General features: G+C 42.7%; 1 protein-coding gene across 2 annotated transcripts in view; it reads left to right on the top strand.

Annotated features, from left to right (window-relative positions):
• The window catches only part of rexo5 (RNA exonuclease 5), a 31,583-nt gene extending 20,843 nt beyond the window's left edge, over positions 1-10,740 (top strand). Inside the window, exons 14-19 of one of the 2 annotated variants that reach the window (XM_084075388.1) lie at positions 278-415; positions 1,931-2,023; positions 4,554-4,974; positions 5,491-5,660; positions 8,053-8,159; positions 9,415-10,739. In XM_084075388.1, coding sequence (XP_083931514.1) covers positions 278-415; positions 1,931-2,023; positions 4,554-4,974; positions 5,491-5,660; positions 8,053-8,159; positions 9,415-9,472 — 987 coding nt within the window. In that variant the 3' untranslated portion in view covers positions 9,473-10,739. Of the gene's footprint in view, positions 1-277; positions 416-1,930; positions 2,024-4,553; positions 4,975-5,490; positions 5,661-8,052; positions 8,160-9,414 lie in introns of both variants that reach the window. The other variant, XM_084075389.1, reaches the window with a different exon arrangement.
• Positions 10,741-20,946: the final 10,206 nt, after the last annotated feature.

Below are 20,946 nucleotides of genomic sequence, written 5' to 3'. Positions count from 1 at the left end.
GCAATGAGTACTATCCGAATATATAGCTATTTAACACTTATTTTAACCAAAGAAAATCACTTAGCCTACCTTTTAAATGCAAACAATCACAATTTAAAAAAAAAAGAAAAATAGCGAAAATAGGCTATTGGCGCTATTCTCTCTCTACGCTTCTCGGTTATCCGATTAAACCGGGAGAAAATCGATAGGATAATCGCTTCGAAAATAATCGCTAGTTGCAGCTCTACTGTGTGTGTTCGGTTCATTTACTGTGTGTGTGTGTGTTTGTGTCTCACAGGTGTGGGCACGTCTGAGGGAGATGTGCATAGTGTTTGCGGGGTCGTTCCCGGCAGGTTACGGCGAGAGAGACGTGCGGAGGTTGTTCCGCCGCTGCGGGGCCGTGCGGAGCATCCGAATGCTGAACGCCACTCTCAGAGTAGGTTGCTGCACCCTCTCTGTCACCGCGAGGAGGACAGGGATGGAATGCTGCTTTCCACCACGTTTCCCCGGGCTACTATTACTACTACAGCTCTAGTTGCATTTCCACTTCTACACCTCACCACACCACTGGTTCTAAACCTTTAGAATTTCAAGGGCAATTTGATATCGTCTCTGTCGGGTGGAAACCTCATATGTGCAAGACTATTCCTTTTCAGGATTCAAATTCAAAAACGGCAAAAGTACCAGATCTACAAGCTCAAATTTCGAGCGTTTCGAGCTTGTAGATCTGCTACTTTTGTGTGACGCTGTAGTTATGATCAAGTAGGGCGTTAATTGACGAAAGAACACAACAAGTTAGAATATAGAGGGAGATAAGAGGTTTCTGCCCGACGACGACGATATGCATTAGGCCACAGACCCCCATTTGATACAGTTTGTTTAGTTATTTGTTTATTTGGAACGGATCCCCATTTGCTGCCGCATATACGGCAGCTAGTCTTCCTGTGGTCCAAGGCAACAATATCCATGAACAATTAGGATATATATGTTACAGTATGATTGAAAAAACAGTCAGATTGAACAAAGAGTGCTCGTTTTCTTCGAGTTCACCTCCCACGCTCCTCCACAGCGGGGCGGGACCCGCATATCACAGTCATTTATCACATAAGAAAATAGATTTTAAAAAGATAGAAAGACAGAAACAACAGCAACTGAAAGGATTAAAGTGAAATAGACAAAGTCATTTACACCAACCATAAAGCTATCATTTAATCTAAGATGTTATTACAATTTTCCTGAGTGTATATAAAGTATTATTATGGCAGCGTGCATACAAAGTCTGGTTCTGATCATACCTGTAGAATGATATATATATCGTCACTGTCGGGTGGAAACCTTGTATGTCCAAACCCGTTCCGTTTTATTATGAAAGTAACATTGTGAAAATAGCCGATCTACAAGTTTGCAACGCATCACTTCGCAGATCAGCTATTTTCACTTCTTTTATGTGACAGTATGATGGAGTAAGGCAGTGGTTCTCAAACTTTTTCATGTCAAGGACCCCCAAATGGACACTTATTAGCCCGCGGACCCCCATTTGAAAAGATGCATTTTAAGCACCCCCAGTTTGACATGCATTAGGGCTACGGACCCCCATTTAATGGCATTTCTATCTCTGGGACCCCAATTCATGTTATAAAATCAATGTTATCTTAACTCTGAGAGTGTACAAATGGAACCAAATGGACCCGTTAGGGTCCATTTGGTTCCATTTGTACACTCTCAGAGTTACAGACCCATAAGGGTCCATTTGGTTCCTGTCCATCATTTAGCTGGGGACCCCCTGGAACCCCCTCAAGTACCCCTGGGGGTCCCCGGACACCACTTTGAGAACCAATGGAGTAAGGTATTCATTTACGGGAAAAAAGGTTTTTGCCCGACAGCAACGATATGATATATATATACACGTATATCCCAGTATGGGTTTTAAAAACTGAACTTCTCTCTCCAGCTTCATGCAGAAATTGAGTTTAAGCTGCTGGAAGGTGCTGAGCTGGCTGTACAGACTCTGAATGGACTGACTGTGCACGGACACTGCATAAAGGTATACAGTACGTCTAACTTCTGGCCTTTCATCCTTTCCTTTTGTTAGGTTTCTCTTTCTGCCTCGCTCTGTGTTCTCCCTCTTTGAACATAGTGACAGATCGTTCACTGACCGGATCATTCAGCGCAGCACTTTCAGCGGACCTCTCAGGCTCGCGGTTTTAGGGAAGCGGAATGTGCCTCGTAAACATCTTTATTTGATGGATGAATGGCCCAAACTTACTTTATTAGCAGTTTGCAAAAAAAAGCACAGGAAAGTGCAGTTCAATACAAGGTCTGCTAAGAGGATTTTAAACCCAAGAAAGCCTATGATTTTTTTTTATTCTGTACTGTAGCACCTTGAGTGCAAAGTGCAATATAAATAAAATGTATTTCTATTATTATTATTATTATTATTATTGATGAAAACAACAATGGTGGAAGAAGTAATTGTTAAATGCGTGGTAGACGAGGCTAAAACCTTTCAGGAAATAAAAACAAATTCAATGATTTTTCAAAAATAATTCCATGAATAAATCAAAAAAGAAATCGAATAAATTCCATAAATTAGAAAACAAATGTTTAAGAAGTACCGGGACGCATTGTGGGCTTGTAGATCTGCTATTTTCACTAGTTTGTGTCCCGGGCAAACGTATGATTTCTGTTTTGGGTCTTGAGCTAAAAAGTTAGGAACCACTGATCTAGACCATGGGTATTCAACAGGGGGTCCGCGGCCCCTAGGGGGTCCTCAGAGACATCCCAGGGGGGGCCACCAAGTTATTGTTTGATAGTAACGTTGTATTTATTTATTAATATTTAAATATGTCTGAAAATACCCCCCAAAAAAAAAGAAATTAGATGGTAGGGAAACTGAGAGGGATGTCATATACTCATATACGAGGAGCACTGTAACCCTGTACATTTGTATTACTAGATTTTCATGCCTTCAAATCCAGACCAATATTGCGCTGATCAGAGCAATAGTCACCGAGTTATGGCCATTTGAAGTGTTAAACACTGCTGTAGTGGCCCACGTGTGCATTCTAGTTTTTTGGGAATGACTATTCTCATGGTAGACCCCTGAACAGTGTTTGTGCCAAGTTTGGTGCGGATCCGAGCAATGGTGCGCCTCGCAGGTCCGTATGTTATGTTTGTGACGTCCACCTCACTAAGCAATTTTAATATAGGAGGATTATCTCCAAGGCCACCTCTGTACTTTTTGACATTTTTCTACCATCTTTCCTCTTTCTAAATTGCCGCCCTAATGGCTCTGAACTTTTCAAAGCAATCAAGGAATCCAGAGACGGACAGATGATGCTTTTAAGAATTTCCATTAAAAACACACTTATTACTCACTAGTACTTTTGTTTCCTCTCTTCCTCGTCTTTGCTCTTTCTAAATTGCCCTTTGATGGCTTTGAACTTCTCATTGGTACAGAAACGGCAGTGCACTCACCCACTGCATGTGAAGATCATAATTCATGAAGTTGTTTCCACTTGGCATGATCCCTAATTTGGGCATGTCATTGAAGGCGACAATTTTCAAATATTTCCTTAACCCATTAAGGCCTGAGGTTCCAATTCCACAAATGTCTTCTAAATCCTAACAGTTTTTTGAAAAAACCTATGTTGCTATGTCAGTGGTTTTCAAACTTTTTCATGTCAATAATTTGTTCCAGGGACCCCCAGAAGCAAAGATTTGAGTTACAAATGTTCGCTTTTAAAAATATATATATTCAAAGTTTTGCACACATTTTCTCGATTTTTCAAAAATAGCAGATCTACAAGCTCATAGCGTGGCACTCGGAGCTTGTAGATCGGCTATTTCCACTATCAATGTTGTTTTGAAGCATAAAGTTATGAAATATGTATTAAATATTTCTTTGTATATTTAGGTTATTGTGAACTTCAAAGCCTAAAAGCCAAACAGAAATGTATATATTTTTTGGGTGGTTTGATTTCTGCCGGGGACGCTGTGGGCACTGGGGGGCGTGTCTTCTCCTTCGCGCCATCAGCGCCCATATCCTAGGTGGGTTTGGTGAAAGGGCCTATGTGGAGTTTGCATGTTCTCCCCGTGTCTCCTAGGGTAGTTTATACCCTCACAAAAACATGTAGTAATCCTGGTCGCTATACCGCCTCCCCCATGACAGCCGGGGCGCCTGATGGAGGGAAAGGGAACTGGTTGGAATAACGTGTTCCTTCCACGCGCTACGTCCTACCAGGGAAACTCCCCCCTGTCAGGTGACAAGAAGGTCAGTTGGCTCTCATGCATTGAAGGAGGCATGAGCTCGGCACTGGGCTCCCTAGGCTGGTGGGGGGAGTGTAGTGCCCAGGATCACTTAGAAAATTGGCACCGGGTGATAAAAAAGGGTTACAAAATCGTGGGATAAAAGAAAATTAAAAAGAAAATGTAATTTTTATTCACGTGTTCCAATGTTCAACGACAAAAAAACACAATTAAATCGATGATCGCAATTATGTGCGTGACAATTAATCGTCATGTAAAATGTCATAATCGTGACCACAGCCCCTATCTATGTGTACCACATCTAGGTCCAGAGGCCTTGTCACGAGTCAATGTTGGACCTGAACGTGACCATAGAGGCTCTGCAAGACGACCCTCTCAACAGCCACCTGCTGTATGTCGTTGCACAGAGGCCCGACGATGGCCACGCGATCGCAAAGACCAACGGACACGTGCCCGATATCACCGCTATAAAAACCACTAACGGCTTGCAGCCAAGTCTAGACGGTGGCTCCATGGTTGAACTCTGTTCAGAACAACTATGTACTACTGTGAATGGGACCGCTGGAGCAAAGCCCACGACGGCGTCGGGCCAGTTGTTTCAACACACCGCCTCCCCTGGGACGTCCGAGGACGAACTCAGAGAGGCGTTCAGTCGCTTCGGCGCGGTGAAGAGAATCCTCCTGCCTGCTAAGCCTTCTGGGAAACGTGCAAGACATGCTTACATACGTGAGTCAAAAACAACACATGGCCTCGCGTTATTAAATGTAGATTATCATTGGGTATGTTCAACCCGTTAAAACCGGGAAAGCATCTGTGTCATTTTAGATTTTAGCTATATATCGTCTCTGTCGGGTTGAAACCTCATATGTCCAAAACTGTTACTCTTCAGTATTCAAATTCAAAAATAGCAAAGCTAGCAGATCTACAAGCTCAAAACACGTTGCGCTGCGTTTCGAGCTTGTACATCTACTATTTTTGGTACTTTTGTGTGACACTGTAGTATTAACACAAGTATAGAGCATTCATTTACGAAACAACACAAAAGTTAACATATGGAGATAAGAGGTTTCTACCCGACGATATTCAGCCATGATATATAGCAACATGTTGCTGATTTAGATGGCATTTGTAGCATCTGACTCGGGTCTTAATGGGTTAACAGTCATATGTCGGTCTCTTTTATGTGTGTGTGTGTGTGTGTGTGTGTGTGTGTGTGTGTGTGTGTGTGCGTGTGCGAGACAGAGTTTGAGAGTTCAGAGGGTGTGCACGCGGCTCTTAGCTCTTCCCAAGTCCTGTGGAACCAGAAGTACCTGGTGTGCCGATCCCTGACACCACCACACTTGCGTTCGTGGGCTCCCCGTGGCACTGCTCCATCGGGCTGTGAGGGGGAATCGGTCACGCACGGCTCTCAGGTGAGATTCACTGTGGCGTCGTATGTCCAGCTTGCTTCAAGCGTCTTCAGAAGATTTTCACACTTGTAAAACCTTTTCACTTTTTATTGCACCTGAATATGAGATCAAAATATTAAAACAAAAGCTCACAACTCGTCGCGTTGCTTGCTGTAGATCTGCTATTCTTTGCTAGTAAAACAAATAAAAAAGAACAACAATGACACGCCCAAAATAGGGGGCGCCAGGTTCAACGTGGTTAAAGTGGCACAATAATCATATGAATTTGAACTATGATAAAGAATTTAAAAATAAATCACACCCTGTGTGAAGGTAGCGGCGCCTTTGATACATTTTGTCATCGATATGTGTTTATAATGTGTTTATAGCCATGTGTCACGTGAAGCTTGACCAATCACTTTGTTGACGGGTCTGACCAATCAGAACGTTGACGGGTCTGACCAATCAGAACGTTGACGGGTCTGACCAATCAGAGCGTTGACGGTGCACACGGACAAAGTCATTTATAGAGCAGGATCCGCTCTATACCTAAAGGTATAGAGCGGCTAGCGCCGCTAAAAAATCTTAGTAACAATTTTAACATTCAGCCATTAAATAATACAGCTCTCCATAGATTTTCTTTTTCTTTTAAAACTAGAACCAGGAGACCTGGTACTGCCAGACCCCTAGTGGTTGAAATCTGAATGGCCGGGCTTCGCATGACGTGTGTCCCTTCTACAGTATGTCCCTTCTATGACGAAAGGTTTTTTTTTTGGCTGGGGCCGGGGGACAAAGTGACATACCATGTATGGAGAAAACAGATACAAAGCCTCATGTAAGCCCGATCCCTTGGGTCTGGCAAAAAGACATTGACAAAACACAATATCAGAAGATAAAAATAAAATGACAGTAAACAATAACACAAAGCAAAACAGAACAAAAAACAGACAAATGGAAACACTTAACATTACTCCCACCCAATTTGAATTGAAATTAAATATTTCCAATGGTTTGCAAAGTGGGGTCAACAGGGGGCACCAGGGGGGGGGGGGGGGGGGCTGGTGCCCCCTGTTGACCCCACTTTGCAAACCGTGTGTGTGGAAATACGCTCTGAGAATCTCCTCAGTTTCCAGAGTGCCCTGGCGGTGACGTCATAGTGTGCGCTTAGTTCAGTTGATTTACGAACGGTCGGTTAAAACACACCTTGCCCTGTGGAGGGTGGAATGTGTAGTTGCTTCGTGCCTCAGTGCCTGCCGTCTCTATTGATCCCTCACTGCTTCCTATACCTGCCTGATAAGAAACAACAGTTTACTGACTGTAGCAGTACTCGCCTCATCTGGCTCTTCTTGCCTTGTTCACACATTTTAGCCTCGTCTCGCACGCATTTAACAATGACTTCTTCCACCATTGTTGTTTTCATCAATAATAAAAAACATTTTTTATTTTTTTTGCTCTTTGCACTCAAAGTGCTACAGTACAGAATAAAAAACATTTGCATAAAAACACATCTGAAAAAAAGGAGTGTAAAAAAACTATTTAAAGCATGGGGGCAAAAACAACCTAGGGGGTAAAACCAGAATAGCTAACCGAATGCTTTATTCAAAAGGAAAGTCATCAGTGTCGACCCTACTCAGGTGGTCCAGGTCAACGCACTGGACCACCTGAGTAGGGTCAGTCAGTGTGCACACTCAGCGCACCTAGGGCGCAGTCAGTGAACTGAATCATCAGCAACACACCGACCACTCAGAATTTATGCGTATTTCCGAACATACAACACCCTTAGTTCAGGGTATGTATACAGTATATGACCTAGGGCAGGGGGTTCAACGTTTTCAGGCCAAGGACCCCCTAGCTGAGAGAGAGATGAAGCAGGGACCCCCTCTATATTGTATAAAATTGTGTTTCAGATTAAACTTTTTTTGTTTACTTCGTCTGCTCTTTTTTTCCCTCTACACCTATACCTCTTTGCCAAAAATAGCAGATCTACAAGCTCACAACGCCTCTTGTGAGCTTGTAGATCGGCTATTTTTGGCTAAAGTTCTCCTCAGAAAAGGGATGCTAGGTTTCAAGTGGTTAAGGTAAAAAAAATAATCATATCACACAAAAATTTGGCGGACCCCCTGTAGTAACTCTGAGGACCCCCTAGGGGTCCCGGACCCCCTGTTGAAGACCCATGACCTAGGCCCTAGGTCATGGGCCCTAGGTCAAGGCCCCCTTCACATTGTTTAAAACCTTCAAACATACCCTAGGTCCTAGGGTATGTTTGAAGGTTTTAAACAATGTGAAGGGGGCCCTCAGAGATTGCATATGGACAGGGCTCAGAAATGTTTGCTACCTCCCTAGCTAGAAGCACATACAGTAGGAGCTTGGGTGATGTGTGTGTGTGTGTGTGTTGATGAGTTTTTGTGTCCACCAGGAAACAACTGAACGTGTTGTAAGAAAGTTGGACCACCGCCTGGGGAAGCTTTTCAGGTGCCTTCCAGAGTCCACCCTCTCTGTTGTTGTGCTGCCCGGACATATCAGGTGAAGAGTCTGTTTCTGGGTACACCTGTGTTTGGCATGAAGGGTAGAAAGGTTATTGGTGTGCACTAGTGTTCAATCAAAATATCGTTCTGGACAATATATAGGCCACTATTTATAACTTTTTTGACAACACTTGTATCGGCACGTGTATGTACTGTATGCATACAGTTTGCAGCCGATGTGTCCCCACTTTCAATCTGGCGTCCCTGATTTGGGCATGAATAGCAGATCTACAAGCTCACAGCGCGTCGTGGTGCGACATGTTGTGAGCTTGTAGATCTGCTATTTTAGATTTTGTTTTAGTGGTTAACACAATTAAGTTCAGTTCATGTACTCACTTTGTGTCTATCTAAAACATATTTGTTAGTTAAATGTTCCCAAATAGAGACTTTAATCAAATCAAAGTTTTTCAAAGTGATCAGAACATGTTGCACTTAGGGTATTGACAAAACATCGGTCAAACATTGGTAATTGGCGGTCGCATCGTACCCAAAAATATGGCATCGGATAGGCTCTAGTATGCACGATTCCACGTTCAACCCATATGGTTGCAGGATAAAGAAGTAACTAACTTTTTTTCTGAAGTATTTGTTCCTATTATATGATTTTACATTATGGCCCAATCAGTGTTGCCATTTCCTATTTTAGTCAACAAAAATGTACAAAGATCTTATGATCTCTTACAAAGATCTTAATTAGTCAACTAAAACTAAACTAAAACTAAAACATTTCAGATGACTAAAATATAACTCAATGGGATTTCTTTCCAAAAACTATGACTAAAACTAAATCAAATCTGTTGTCTGCTGATGATCCTGCTCCTGAGATGCTCCTGAGATCGAGCTCACAACGCTTGCCGATTGACTATTTTCTGCGAAAGCTTTCCCCACAATACAGACACTGTGGTTTAAGTGGTTAATTGTTCGGCGCACGCTGGAACTCCTTCTCCTCTATCAAAATAGCTGTGTTCCAGGGACTAGGCACAAAGCAGCGTGCCAGATCTCAACCAATAAAAATAGTTTGGGGAGGAGAAATGACCGCGAAACCTCGCCAAAATAGAGACACTGCCAGCTAATGTTGGAGGGGTGGTTCGACATTGCCGCAAATCGAGTCAGGACAGTCTTATGGAAACGCGAAATGTATCTCCATGACTTTTGATCGCTCGCTCGTGTCGCTGGCAGTGTGGATGGGGTGTCAGAGTCATTGTACATAGAGTAAAACATATTTTTTTCCTTTTTTCTTATCTCTTGCACAGCTCCAACACCCACCTGCCAGGTCTGTGCTTCATGGAGGTCAAACCAGCGTCATCATGAAGACTCTGTTATGCTCCATAGCAGTGGTTCTCAAACCTTTTCATGTCAAGGACCTACCAAAAATAATACGGATTTGACCATGGACCTTCATCTGAACATATTTTGTGCCAGGGACCCCAATACAAGATTTGTGTTGTTAAAATGTTTCAAAAATAATCAAAATGTTTCACATTTATTTCAAGACTTTTGGAGAGCTTGTATGTATATAGGGTTAAAGTGGTTCAACTTATTTAAATTCTACATGAACAAAATTAGCTGGGGACCCCTGGAACCTTCTAAAAAAATGGGAACATTAACATGAAACGGGTACAGCATTCCACCTTCTGGAAACCCGGGACTATAGTTATGCACAGAGACTATTTTCTGCTCGGGACTCAGTATTTAGCATTCGTTTTGCAAAGATGAGGTTTGATGTCGGGCGGCAACGTCACAACAAACCTTTTTAAACCATCTTGGGACCCCAATCTACACAGTAAAATCCACAGTGTTATTTTAACTCTTGAGTGTACAGATGGAACCAAATGGCCTTTCAAGGGGCCATTTGGCTCTTAACGCTCAATCATTTATCTGGGGACCCCCCTGGAGCACTGTTATTCTTGCAAAAAACAAAAACAAAAGTTTTAAAAACCAACATGAAAAATAATTGTGATAAGATGGTGGATCACGGCTGGAAAACAAAAACGTGATATGATATCTTTGCCCTATCACCCACCCTTAACACATTAACCGCCAAGAACGTAGTCCTACGGTCCGTTAAATCCAACTGTTAAGCGCCGAGACCGTAGTGCTTTTTCCTTTTTTTTAATTTTAATTTTTTTTATTTATTTTCTAGACGGACCATTTTCAGTGTAACACCACCGGAAGTCGACCTCCGGCCTCCGGCCTCCATTCTAAGGCGCACACTAAAACCCATGTTTAGCCTGTGTAGTTTTTTCTCCTCGCATTTCCCATGTTAACATAAACGGTCAGAATTCAAACATGGCGGCTCCGTTTGACACGTGGTCTGCACTCGTAGACACAGGGACATGTGCACGTTGTTTACAAACAGTCCATCGCGCATTCTAAAGGATTTTAACGTGAAAAAAACAAAAAACAACAATAAAACCTTGGCACTGATGAGTACATTCTGAGATTAGCCCTTGGCAGTGGATGTGTTAAAGGGACAGTTCACCCAAAAAATATTTATTGTTTTTTCTCGCATTCCTAAGCCAATAATTTGATGACCAGTGGGACCGGTAGGCAGCGGTTCTGGTAGGAGGCACAAAGGAGGGAACCGCTGCCGGTCATCAAATTATTGGCTTAGGAATGCGACAAAAACGAAAAAATCTCTATGAATTCAAGTCTCCATGGGGTGACTGATCGATAGAAAAAAAGGTATTTTGGGGGTGAACTATCGCTTTAAACTAACATTCATGTTTGTTTGAACCTAATCTCTCAAGAACAGATTCCGACCTGCGGTGGAATCTGTCGGAGCGGTTCGTCCTAACCAGTGCGCATTGGCTAAAAGTGGGCGTGCCTTCAGATCAGGAAGTGGGCCGCGCTTTACCCAATCAAATGTAGTGGGCGGGATTCACGTGTCCATCCACCATGATCCACCCTCCCCCCCTCGAAACTAGCCGAAACTAATTTAACAATAGCGTCCTCGGAGCGGACAAAACCACGGAAAGATATTCACATTTTAAATTACTCTTTCATCATAGAAACAAGTGGGCTTATAACCAAAACCATCCATGTTCTCTGGGAGAAGTGGTGTTAGTGTTCCGTGTAGAAATATTGTTAGTGGGAATGAAAACATGGTCGCACCAACCGGAAGTGATGCGCTATAGGCAGACATGAAACCGGTGTTTCCCTGCGCTCTAGTCTAACATTATACTCCTGCCAGACTCCACAGAATATCAGAAAAGCAGAGGTCGCTGTTTTTCATTTTCTGTGGGGTCTGGCTACGCGAGACTAGTTTGAACCAAACCACTGATACCTGTCCAGGGCGTAGTGTATTGTGTGTCTCACAAGCCAGCTAAAGTGACGGTCAGAGGAAGTGTACCTGAGGGGTCTGTCAGGAGCTTGTGTTAACTATCTTTTGAGTTAACGATGACAACACTACCCCAGGGTTCTGAGTAGGCCTAAGTGAGTAGGTTGGAGAGGCTTATTGTCGGTATCAGCCGAGAACACGCATCAGCTCTTTTAGTAGATGCAATATTGGGCTTTAGTCCAATATTGTGTTAGCCTGACACTCAGCCTGAATTTTCATTTGGTTTCACTCCATTATTCAGTCTGAAAGCCCTCTCAGTGCAGCCGTTTTCTGAGATGGGGGCGTGGCCAAAGTTGGACTCTTTGGAGATTGGGTCATACTGGATTATCCTGATCCCGATTCGTCGTACAGATTCTCAACAGAGAAAAGCCCGCCTTCGACAGCGTCACCAGACCCTGAATGCGAGGCTATTGATTCAGGGGGTGGAGCCAGGCTAATATTGTGTTCTAACAAGGCACGATTCAGTCAGTAGTTTTAAAACGTATTGTTCCCAAGGCACACACAAGGGAAAGTCAATATCTCAAGGCACACCTGTATTCATATAAATGGCCTCTATCACACTGTAACCATTTGCCTTATATTTATTAATGCCAAATACAAAGTTTAACCACTTGAGCCCTAATTCATATTTTCTAAACCTTCGAAAATGGCAAATCTACAAGCTCACTATGGCCGGGTGTAGCTTGCAGATCTGCTACTTCACAATTTTCGAAAATGTGTTAAAATATTTTTTAGGATATAGACTTTGCCTCTGTATTGGGAAATGAGTGAACATAGAGTACTGATATATTGAATGAACTTGTCTCGGCACACCACTGTGGCTAGGCACACCGTTTCAAATCCACTGCCATAAGTGACTAAAGACCAGTATTGCATCTACTAATTAAAAGAGGGTGAACATTATGTTGCGACTTCGTGGAACATGGTATAGTACATTCTAATTGAATGTAAATAATTCTGGTCAAACTTTTTCTAAGAGGAGAAGGACTGTCAGTCTTGTAACTCCAGGTTTATGCATTGATTTAACACTTCAGCTGTACAGTGTTTAACTGTACTAATTCATGTTGAATCTAGGTACAGTATGTCTTTTAATGTCATTAAACTAGTGACTTTGCTCAAACCACTTTTGATTGGCCTTTTTATTATGAGTAATTGCAGTGAGTAATCACAAGCACAGGATTTCAAAGTTAAAGAAATTAATACTATACAATTTATCATCCGTATTGTTAGCCAAATATATTCATGTTTATAAATTAAATTCCTCTATTAATTTGGTTGCAGTGAATGAATGAGTCAACAATGTCTACAATTCAAGATCTTTTTCTAGTATAATACGTTTTTATCATTGTAACGTTGGGAAATCGTGATTTTGGTTATTTTTATCATGTTCCGAACATTGTGAACAGTGTCATTGAATTGGAAACTCCCCTCACTTGATTCGTCTTTTGTATCAAATCAGGTCACAAGCTGCCTGGGTGAGAGATTGATTTAAACCCATGATTCTAAGCTCATAATTACCCCCTCAGGATCTCACCTAGTTTGCTGATGCTCTATTACTACTCCATCCTCCCACAGCTCTTGCCGCACTTGATGTCAGGTATAGGCCTTGGCCTTCCGGTACTCATCCATGGTGAATGGTGAACGGTCAAGTGTGGGTAGCTTGTGGAAGACGAGAGCTCTTTTGAAATCAATTACCAAGTCTCCACACTTTCCTCCGCTCTTAATGCCCAGCTCTTTGCAGGCTGAGAAAGGTTTCCGCTAGAGATGTCAATGATGAGATTCCAGCTCTGGCCATGCCTCTGGTTAACATGTGCCTCTTCAACCTCCTTGACCTTTCAGTCAGCTCACGTTGTTGTAGTGTTGCGTACACTTGTAGCTCTTTCTTCTGCTTATACTCCTCCCCCAGGACCCTCTCCTTTCCAATCAGTGACAAAGTCCCTGTTTGCGGTCTTCTTGTCACCTGTGTTTAAATATAATATTTTGCACACATTTGTAAGACCTCATCCATGATGATCAAATCAAATGTAACACTATTCAGCTAACGGTATGAACACAGATAATAAATGTCAAATCATTAGGAATACCTCATTATGTAAAACAAATTGACTGTAGCACAACTGGAGTCATTCATTATAAGTCTCATATCTCCATCCTCATGTCAAAACAACATTAATTTAAAGGCATCGCTTGCAGTGCCAGCTTAACAGAATGGCTTTAGGTGCTGAAGCACAGGGCACAAACCTTGGGAGGGCACAAAACGGCGTGGAGAAAGTGAAAGAAGACTATCACCGAAAAGGGGCGAAATTTAGAAGCAGCTGCTGTTGAAAGAGGGTTAAAACGATGAAATGCGCCAGTGAAGTGTGCCTGTGAAGCGTAACCCCCCCCCCCCCCACCTGCTGGTGAAGCGTAAATCCCCTCCCTCCCCGCTGACACAACTGTCTCGGGGGGCACCGAAACGGGTCGTGGCACAGGGCACCACGAAGGGTTAATCCGGCCCTGATTGCTTGCAGCATCAGATCAGAGTTTTAGCTTGATTAGCTTGGACTTCTTATTTGGGCAATGGTTTATGCTATGTCTGTTACGTCACACCCAATGCATATATAATGGCGTCCAGTGACAATCTGAGTCATTTGTATACCGTACGTATCACAGGTATAACAGTGGTTATACTAGCCTACATTTGAAGCATATGTGAACAACACTAACAATATTTAATAGTTAACTAGCTATTCTGATATGCTTACATGAGATACAAAATATAATTTCATAATTTGAATTTAATAGTCTAGAAGGTTTGTATTTTGGTATTTTAAAATGATGACCGAAAATACTTGTACTGTTGAAAAGTTTCAGTTTTCAGTGAAAGAGTTTAGTGACATGGATGTGTATGATTTTCAGACTTTGAAACACACGGCAGACGAACAGAACAGGCCAGGCAACAGTCACATACACTTTTCAGGCAATGAGAGAGACGGGTGCCTCACGGAACTAAAGATGTCTGAGAACTACATCTTAGTACAACACCATTTAGAAAGTACAACACAACTGGTTGAAGAGATGTTTGCACAGCAGCACAGGGATGGGATGGGATGGAACGAGGAGAAAACAACACTGGTTGGAGACATGCAGGCACTGGCTGAGAAGTTCTACTCGATGATTAAAACCATGGGGGAAGAGAGTACAATGAAAGAGCACAAGCACCAGACGTTCTTACAAGTCCAAAAGCTGTTGACTGAGAAGGAGGAAGAGATCATCTCCCTTAAAGAGAGTCTCTCTATTCAGATGAAGACAAACGAAGCCTGTAAAAAGGAAATGGAACAGTTGAAAAAAGACAAACATGTGTATCAGGAGGAGCACTCGAAGATCAGTGACGGTTATCAGAAAAAAGCAGTCATCACAGAGGATAATAATACTAATACACAGCTCCAGTACCAGGTGGGCCATATCCAGGAAGAACTGAGAATCATAGAGAATCTTTTGTCCATGGAGCAGGACAAACGGGGGAAGGAGAAACAGGGACTAGTTGTAGAAAAGGAGGCTCTGGTTAAGCAGAACGGGCAACTCCATAACCAACTGGAGCTCATCCAGGAAAAACTGCGAACCATGGAGTTGAAGGAGGAGGAGAAATGGGAGAAGGTGAGACAGGGACTAGTTTTAGAAAAGGAGGCTTTGGTAAAGAAGAATGGGCAACTCCAGAACCAACTGGAGCTTATCCAGGAACAACAGAGAACCATGGAGTTGAAGGAGGAGGAGAAATGGGAGAAGGTGAGACAGGGAATAGCTGCAGACAAAGAGGCTTCGCTTAAGAAGAGTGGGCAACTCCAGAACCAACTGTACATGATCCAGGAAGAACTGAGAAGCAAAGATAATCAACTGCACCTCATCCAGGAAGAACTGAGAAGCAAAGATAATCAACTGCACCTCATCCAGGAAGAACTGAGAAGCAAAGATAACCAACTGCACCTCATCCAGGAGGAACTGAAAAGCAAAGATACTCTTTTGAGCATAGAGCAGGATAAGTTGGAGAAGGTGAGACAGGGAGTAGCTGGAGAAAAGGAGGCCTTGGTTAAGAAGAATGGGCAACTCCAGAGCCAACTGGACCTCATCCAAGAAGAACTGAGGAGGAAAGATACTCTTTTGCGCATAGAGCAGGAGAAGTTGGGGAAGGTGAGACACGGAGTAGCTGGAGAAAGTGAGGCCTTGATTAAGAAGAATAGACAGCTCCAGAACCATTTTGAACTCTTCCAGGAAGAACTGAGAGTGAAAGATACTCTTTGGCGCATAGAGCAAGAGAAATGGATGAAGGAAATACACGGACTATCTGGAGAAAATCAGGCTTTGGTTAAGAAGAATAGACAACTCCAGAACCAATTGGAGCTCATTCAGGAAGAACTGGGAAGCAAATATTCTTTCAGGTCAAATGACCAGGAGAGATCGGACAAGGAGAGACATGGACCACGTGGAGAAAAGGAGGCTTTGGATAAGACGAATAGGCAACTCCAGAATCAACTGGATCTCCTTCAGGAAGAACTGAGAGCCAAAAAGGATATGTTCCATCAAGTCCAAAAGGTGTTGGAGGAGAAGGAGGACAAAATCACCACCATTAAAGATAGTCTGCACATTCAAGCGGAGGAATACAAGAGGAGACTGTCCGATAACACAGAGCAGAATAGACAGCTAAAGTACAAACTGGGCCGCATCCAGGAAGAACTGAGAAACAAAGAGAGTATGTTCTTATTGCAGGAGGAGAAATGGGGGAAAGGGACACAGGGACTATCTGGAGAAAATGAGGCTTTGGTTAAAAAGAATGGGCAACTCCAGAATCAACTATCCGCCAACCAGGAAGAACTGAGAACGCTGGAAGAGAAAAATGAGGGTATGGTTAAGAAGAATAGGCTAATCCAGAAACAACTTGACCGCTTACACGAAACCCTGAAAACCAAAGAGACTGCATTTAATAACCTTTCTAAGAAATTAAGCCTCCAGGCTAAGGACCTGCATAATCTTGCAAATCTGCAAGAATACCCGTGTGAAGAAACTGGAGAGTATGTGTCATATGGCCAAATGGAAGAAGGAAGATGAAGACAGCTTCATTATTATTAGATAGCTTAGTGTAGAGAGAGATGTAAGACATTACAGGACATGCATTCGAACTCGGGTCCTGACTGGGCCACCATGCACCCAGCCGGAATATCATGCCTGTTTAAGGATCTATAACGGCAAATTGTTGATCTAATCGACCTGCGGGAGAGTCATCATAGCACTGTGTTTAAGTTGGCCTGCTGCCTCGCGATCCTAAAGCCAAAATAAGTTGGCTATGTGGTTATCGTGATTTCCTCCTGAAAAGTATGAGTCATCACCGACGTGCTGCGTTGTGCCTGTGTGCATGAAGCCCATAGAGCTATAAACGAACTAGAGTGGTAACCAGAAATCCCGACCCATTCACTTCTATGGAGTTGCTCGCCCAGCGCATACTCCCTTTTCCCCCATTCTGCCGTGTTTGAGGACGATGACGTCACGGGGCCTTCCGCGTCGTTTCGTTTAGAGTTATGTCTCACAGGCACAGTAGTGTCACCTCCGTATGCAAGCTTGTGAGTCGAGCCCATTGGAAACCGTTTTCGCTCGTTCATGTATAGGGCCTCAGCTGCACTTCCAGAGTCGGCCACCAGGAGACTCTGGGGGCTTGATAAAGCCCCTTGTGGTGTCCTGTAACTGTGGCACTGGCCTCACTTCATTATCTGGACTGAAGCTCTTCAGAAGAGCCATACATGAAGGGCTCCGACCCTTCTAGCCCAGGTGTTATCAACAGGTGCAGTACGTTAGTCCGACAGCGCATTCCTCCGACAGCGCAGCGCTCCGACGTTTCAATACTAAACCCGAACCAAACCCGCACCCTAACCCTAACCGCACGCGGATGCCACATAGTCGGAGAAAAGGTCTGTCGGATTATCGCATGCCTCCCGTTATCAACTGTTATCCACAACCGACAGGTAGTCCCTAAAGAATTGGTGGTCCACACATTGTTTTCGTAGGTAGTGGATATTAAGCCATTGCGCCCTTTGCATTCGATTGGTCAGGGCGCCATGGTTAAAGGTTGCAGTTTGGTTCGGTTAAGGAATGAGGTTTGTTTACTTATAATCTTCCCTTTACCAAAGCCGTCCGAAGGCTATCCCCTGCCTTTTTTTTAAATTAAAAACTGTCCTATCGCTAACTATACACTGCCTTTTATCTTTTTTCTTACCAAAGCCGAAGTCTGATGGCTGAATATTCACTGCCTTTTTTACGGCGTGTCTCCTCCGAGGCGAGCTGTCTGTGTGTGGGGGGTCTGTCTGTGTGTCTGTCTAGGGCTCATTTCGCAAAACGCTGGATCCATCAGCGCCACATTTCCTGTGCGGTTTTGAAATTTGAAATGTATAATATATATAAAAAAATAAAACTTTAAATTTATACTGGAATCGATGTCTGACGGATTGGACTGAAACTTTGTCCAAATGATGTTATAGAACTGATCTTATAGTAGTGACATCATAACCTGGCAACATGATGCAGAGATCCACATCGCTAAAGCCGTATGGTGGCTGAATTATCCTTTTCTTCTATAACCAAAGCTGCCCTTTGGCTGAAAGTATTTTAAAAACAAACTATATTAATTGGTGTTTACAAATTCTTTAGATGGGAATGTGTAGAAAGTCAGCAAGCTGGTGGCAGAGAGGAGACATACAAGATGCCAGGAGTTGCATTCAAAATTTCATGACTCATGGCACTCGATATGGTCAGTGCCTTACCCCTCGTCCTTTGCCTATAGTTTACTTTTTTGTTTGTTGTGTGTTTGTATTGTATGTGTCCCCACAAAAGCAGACCACAGCTCATCTCATGCTGCTAATGTAGTGTTGGCACATTAGCACACAAAACAGGGGTATTAGTCAAACTATAGGACTTACTACAGATCCACTCAATAGTATGTTGATTGGATGTCTGCAGTGATTTACATTTTGCAGAGATCTACCTAGAATATGTGCAGCATATCTAACAGCAGAAATACGACTGCAGATTTGGCTTCATAGACCAACAGCAGTATTTCTTTACTTAATTATTTACTGATATATTAGTACGTAATAAAGTGTAACACTTAATAAGGGTGGTTTGAATTGCACCTTCATAACATTTATCTATTTATTTAATTGAACCTTCCCTGGTTATTGAGGTGGGATATAATCTACAGCCAAAACACAGAATATACAGAAAAATAATCAATGAAACATTTGCAAAGTACATTCATGCAGTGGAATGAATACGTTGTAGTGCAAATAGCAGTCAGTATTGTGTGGCGAAACATAACATGTTTGCCTTATAATCTTAAAGTTAAAGCTACTTTGTATCTCCATTATTTATATTTTTTACATGTTTTTCCCGTAAATCAAGATACAGTATAGCCAGTATGGAATTTGAAGGGGTTTACCATCCCCCATTAGCAAAATGACCGAAATGCATCACCCTAAATGCAGAGAGGCATGAGGCAATACTTTGACATAGATAGTCATGGCCAATGGTGAAAAAGGTAGGCCTCCATTGCATTTGTTTTTTGTTGTATTTTAGACAAAAACCAAACGCCTGGGTTCTGAGCCTAGGCCACTGCATCCAAATACCCCCACAATAATGTGTTGGGGTTGGGTATCATTTGGATTTTATCCAATACCAGTGCTTAAACTGGTACTTTAAAAAATGGTGCCAGGGCCCTAAACGGTGCCAGAACTTTTTTTAATTGCCAAGGAAAATTTACAGTATGTTAACTGTTAACAGTTTACAGTAACTTAAATGCAAATTCACATTATAAAGTCCAAGGTAGCGTTCTTCTTGCTATTCTGCAAACTACAGCTTCAAACTTCAGCAATTATATTGCAGAAATATGACCATATTTGCTTTGTCTGGCAAAATGTGACACCTCTGCACATGAGAAAACCCTCTCAGATTGTGTTGACAAGGCCTGTACACACAGGGTCTTGTCCTGGTGGGACAGAAGGCAGACATTTATAGATCTCAATCTCTTTCTGGACCCGTTCAGCAACAGGCAGCTTTTAGTGGCCGTAGCCTTAACCCATTGAAACCAGGAAAGAATTTGAGATACATATCTAAAGTAGCTAATTAACTATACCAAGCTAAGTATCTGAACTACATTTCCCAGTAGCTTGTGGGTAGCTTCACTATTTCCTGAATGATGTGGCTTTCAAGCAGTCAACCACTTAAACCCTCTGTTGTATATTTTGTATAAACTGCCCTGAGTTGCAACTTTATCCAATAGCAGATCTGCTGCTTATAGATCTGCTATTTTTGCCAAACGTTCCCCCCTGAATAGGGATGCTGGGGTTCAAGCATTTTGTTGTTCACCATTGAGTAGCATGTGTGTGACAAACCTACATCACTTCATTTTCACTGGCACATCATACAAAGTTTTGACAATGGGTGCAGGTTTAACTTCAGCAATCAGGTGGGGGTGGGACTGTATGGTACCACAGCCAACCAACCCCAAATGAATTGTAAAAATAGATAACTGTTAATTGCAGCATATGCATGACTGTATTATTTTCTGGCATTCATTTTCTTCAAATTGTCCCAAATTAATAAAAAGAAAGTTGGACATGTGGTACTGTATATTTTCCTACAGTCTAAAGAGACACCATCATATATGACCATGAAGAATGTTGTTTTACTATATTGATATAAAAGTATAATGATTAGTAAGTTATAACTTTATAATGATACTCTAGCTGATGTTCATATGAGATATATGAGATATTGTTCAGACATGCAGCATAAGACAGACCACATCCTGTTGAAGATGACACTTATTGTGTGAGAGAGAGAGAGAGAGAGCAAATCTCGCAGACTCATCAGGGTCAAACGTCTTGCGCATGCTGCCAGTAGGCCCAAGACACTGACAGATTTGTTCGCACTATGCCGGCCCTATACTCATACAATTGACAAAAACATGGTACAAAACATTTTCAGATGGGGGGTCTGCAGCCAAATACATATTTGGGGGGTCCTTGACAAAAAAAGTTATGAGGAAACAACACTCCTACAGTATGTTATGATACAGGTCCCTCAGGACAGCTGACTTGGGGCTCCTAGTTGTCCCACAGACTAAACTGAGTCTTATAGTGACCATGCCTTTACTGTCTCAGCTCCTATACTGTCGACCAATTATTTGTTTACCACCATTGAGACTGGACGCACAGGTGATTGTTTCATGCAATTAATTCCCAACATATTGTTTCGGGGTGCGCTGGTTTCAGTTCATTCAACCTCCCCTTGTGTGTTGGCTAGTGAGGCGCGTCCTAGCGAGACCTGACAGAATGGGTTTCATTTGGTGCCGGCCTGCGCGCGCATACTGGTTCTTATCAGTGTGACGTCGTATGTTAAGGGGTCTATACAGTGGATCAACATT

The sequence above is a fragment of the Gymnoscopelus microlampas genome (genome assembly GCF_963454915.1).
Source record: "Gymnoscopelus microlampas genome assembly, chromosome: 2".
Taxonomy (NCBI): domain Eukaryota; kingdom Metazoa; phylum Chordata; class Actinopteri; order Myctophiformes; family Myctophidae; genus Gymnoscopelus; species Gymnoscopelus microlampas.
Note: the sequence above shows the minus strand (reverse complement) of the source record. Positions and strands in the feature narration are given on the sequence as shown.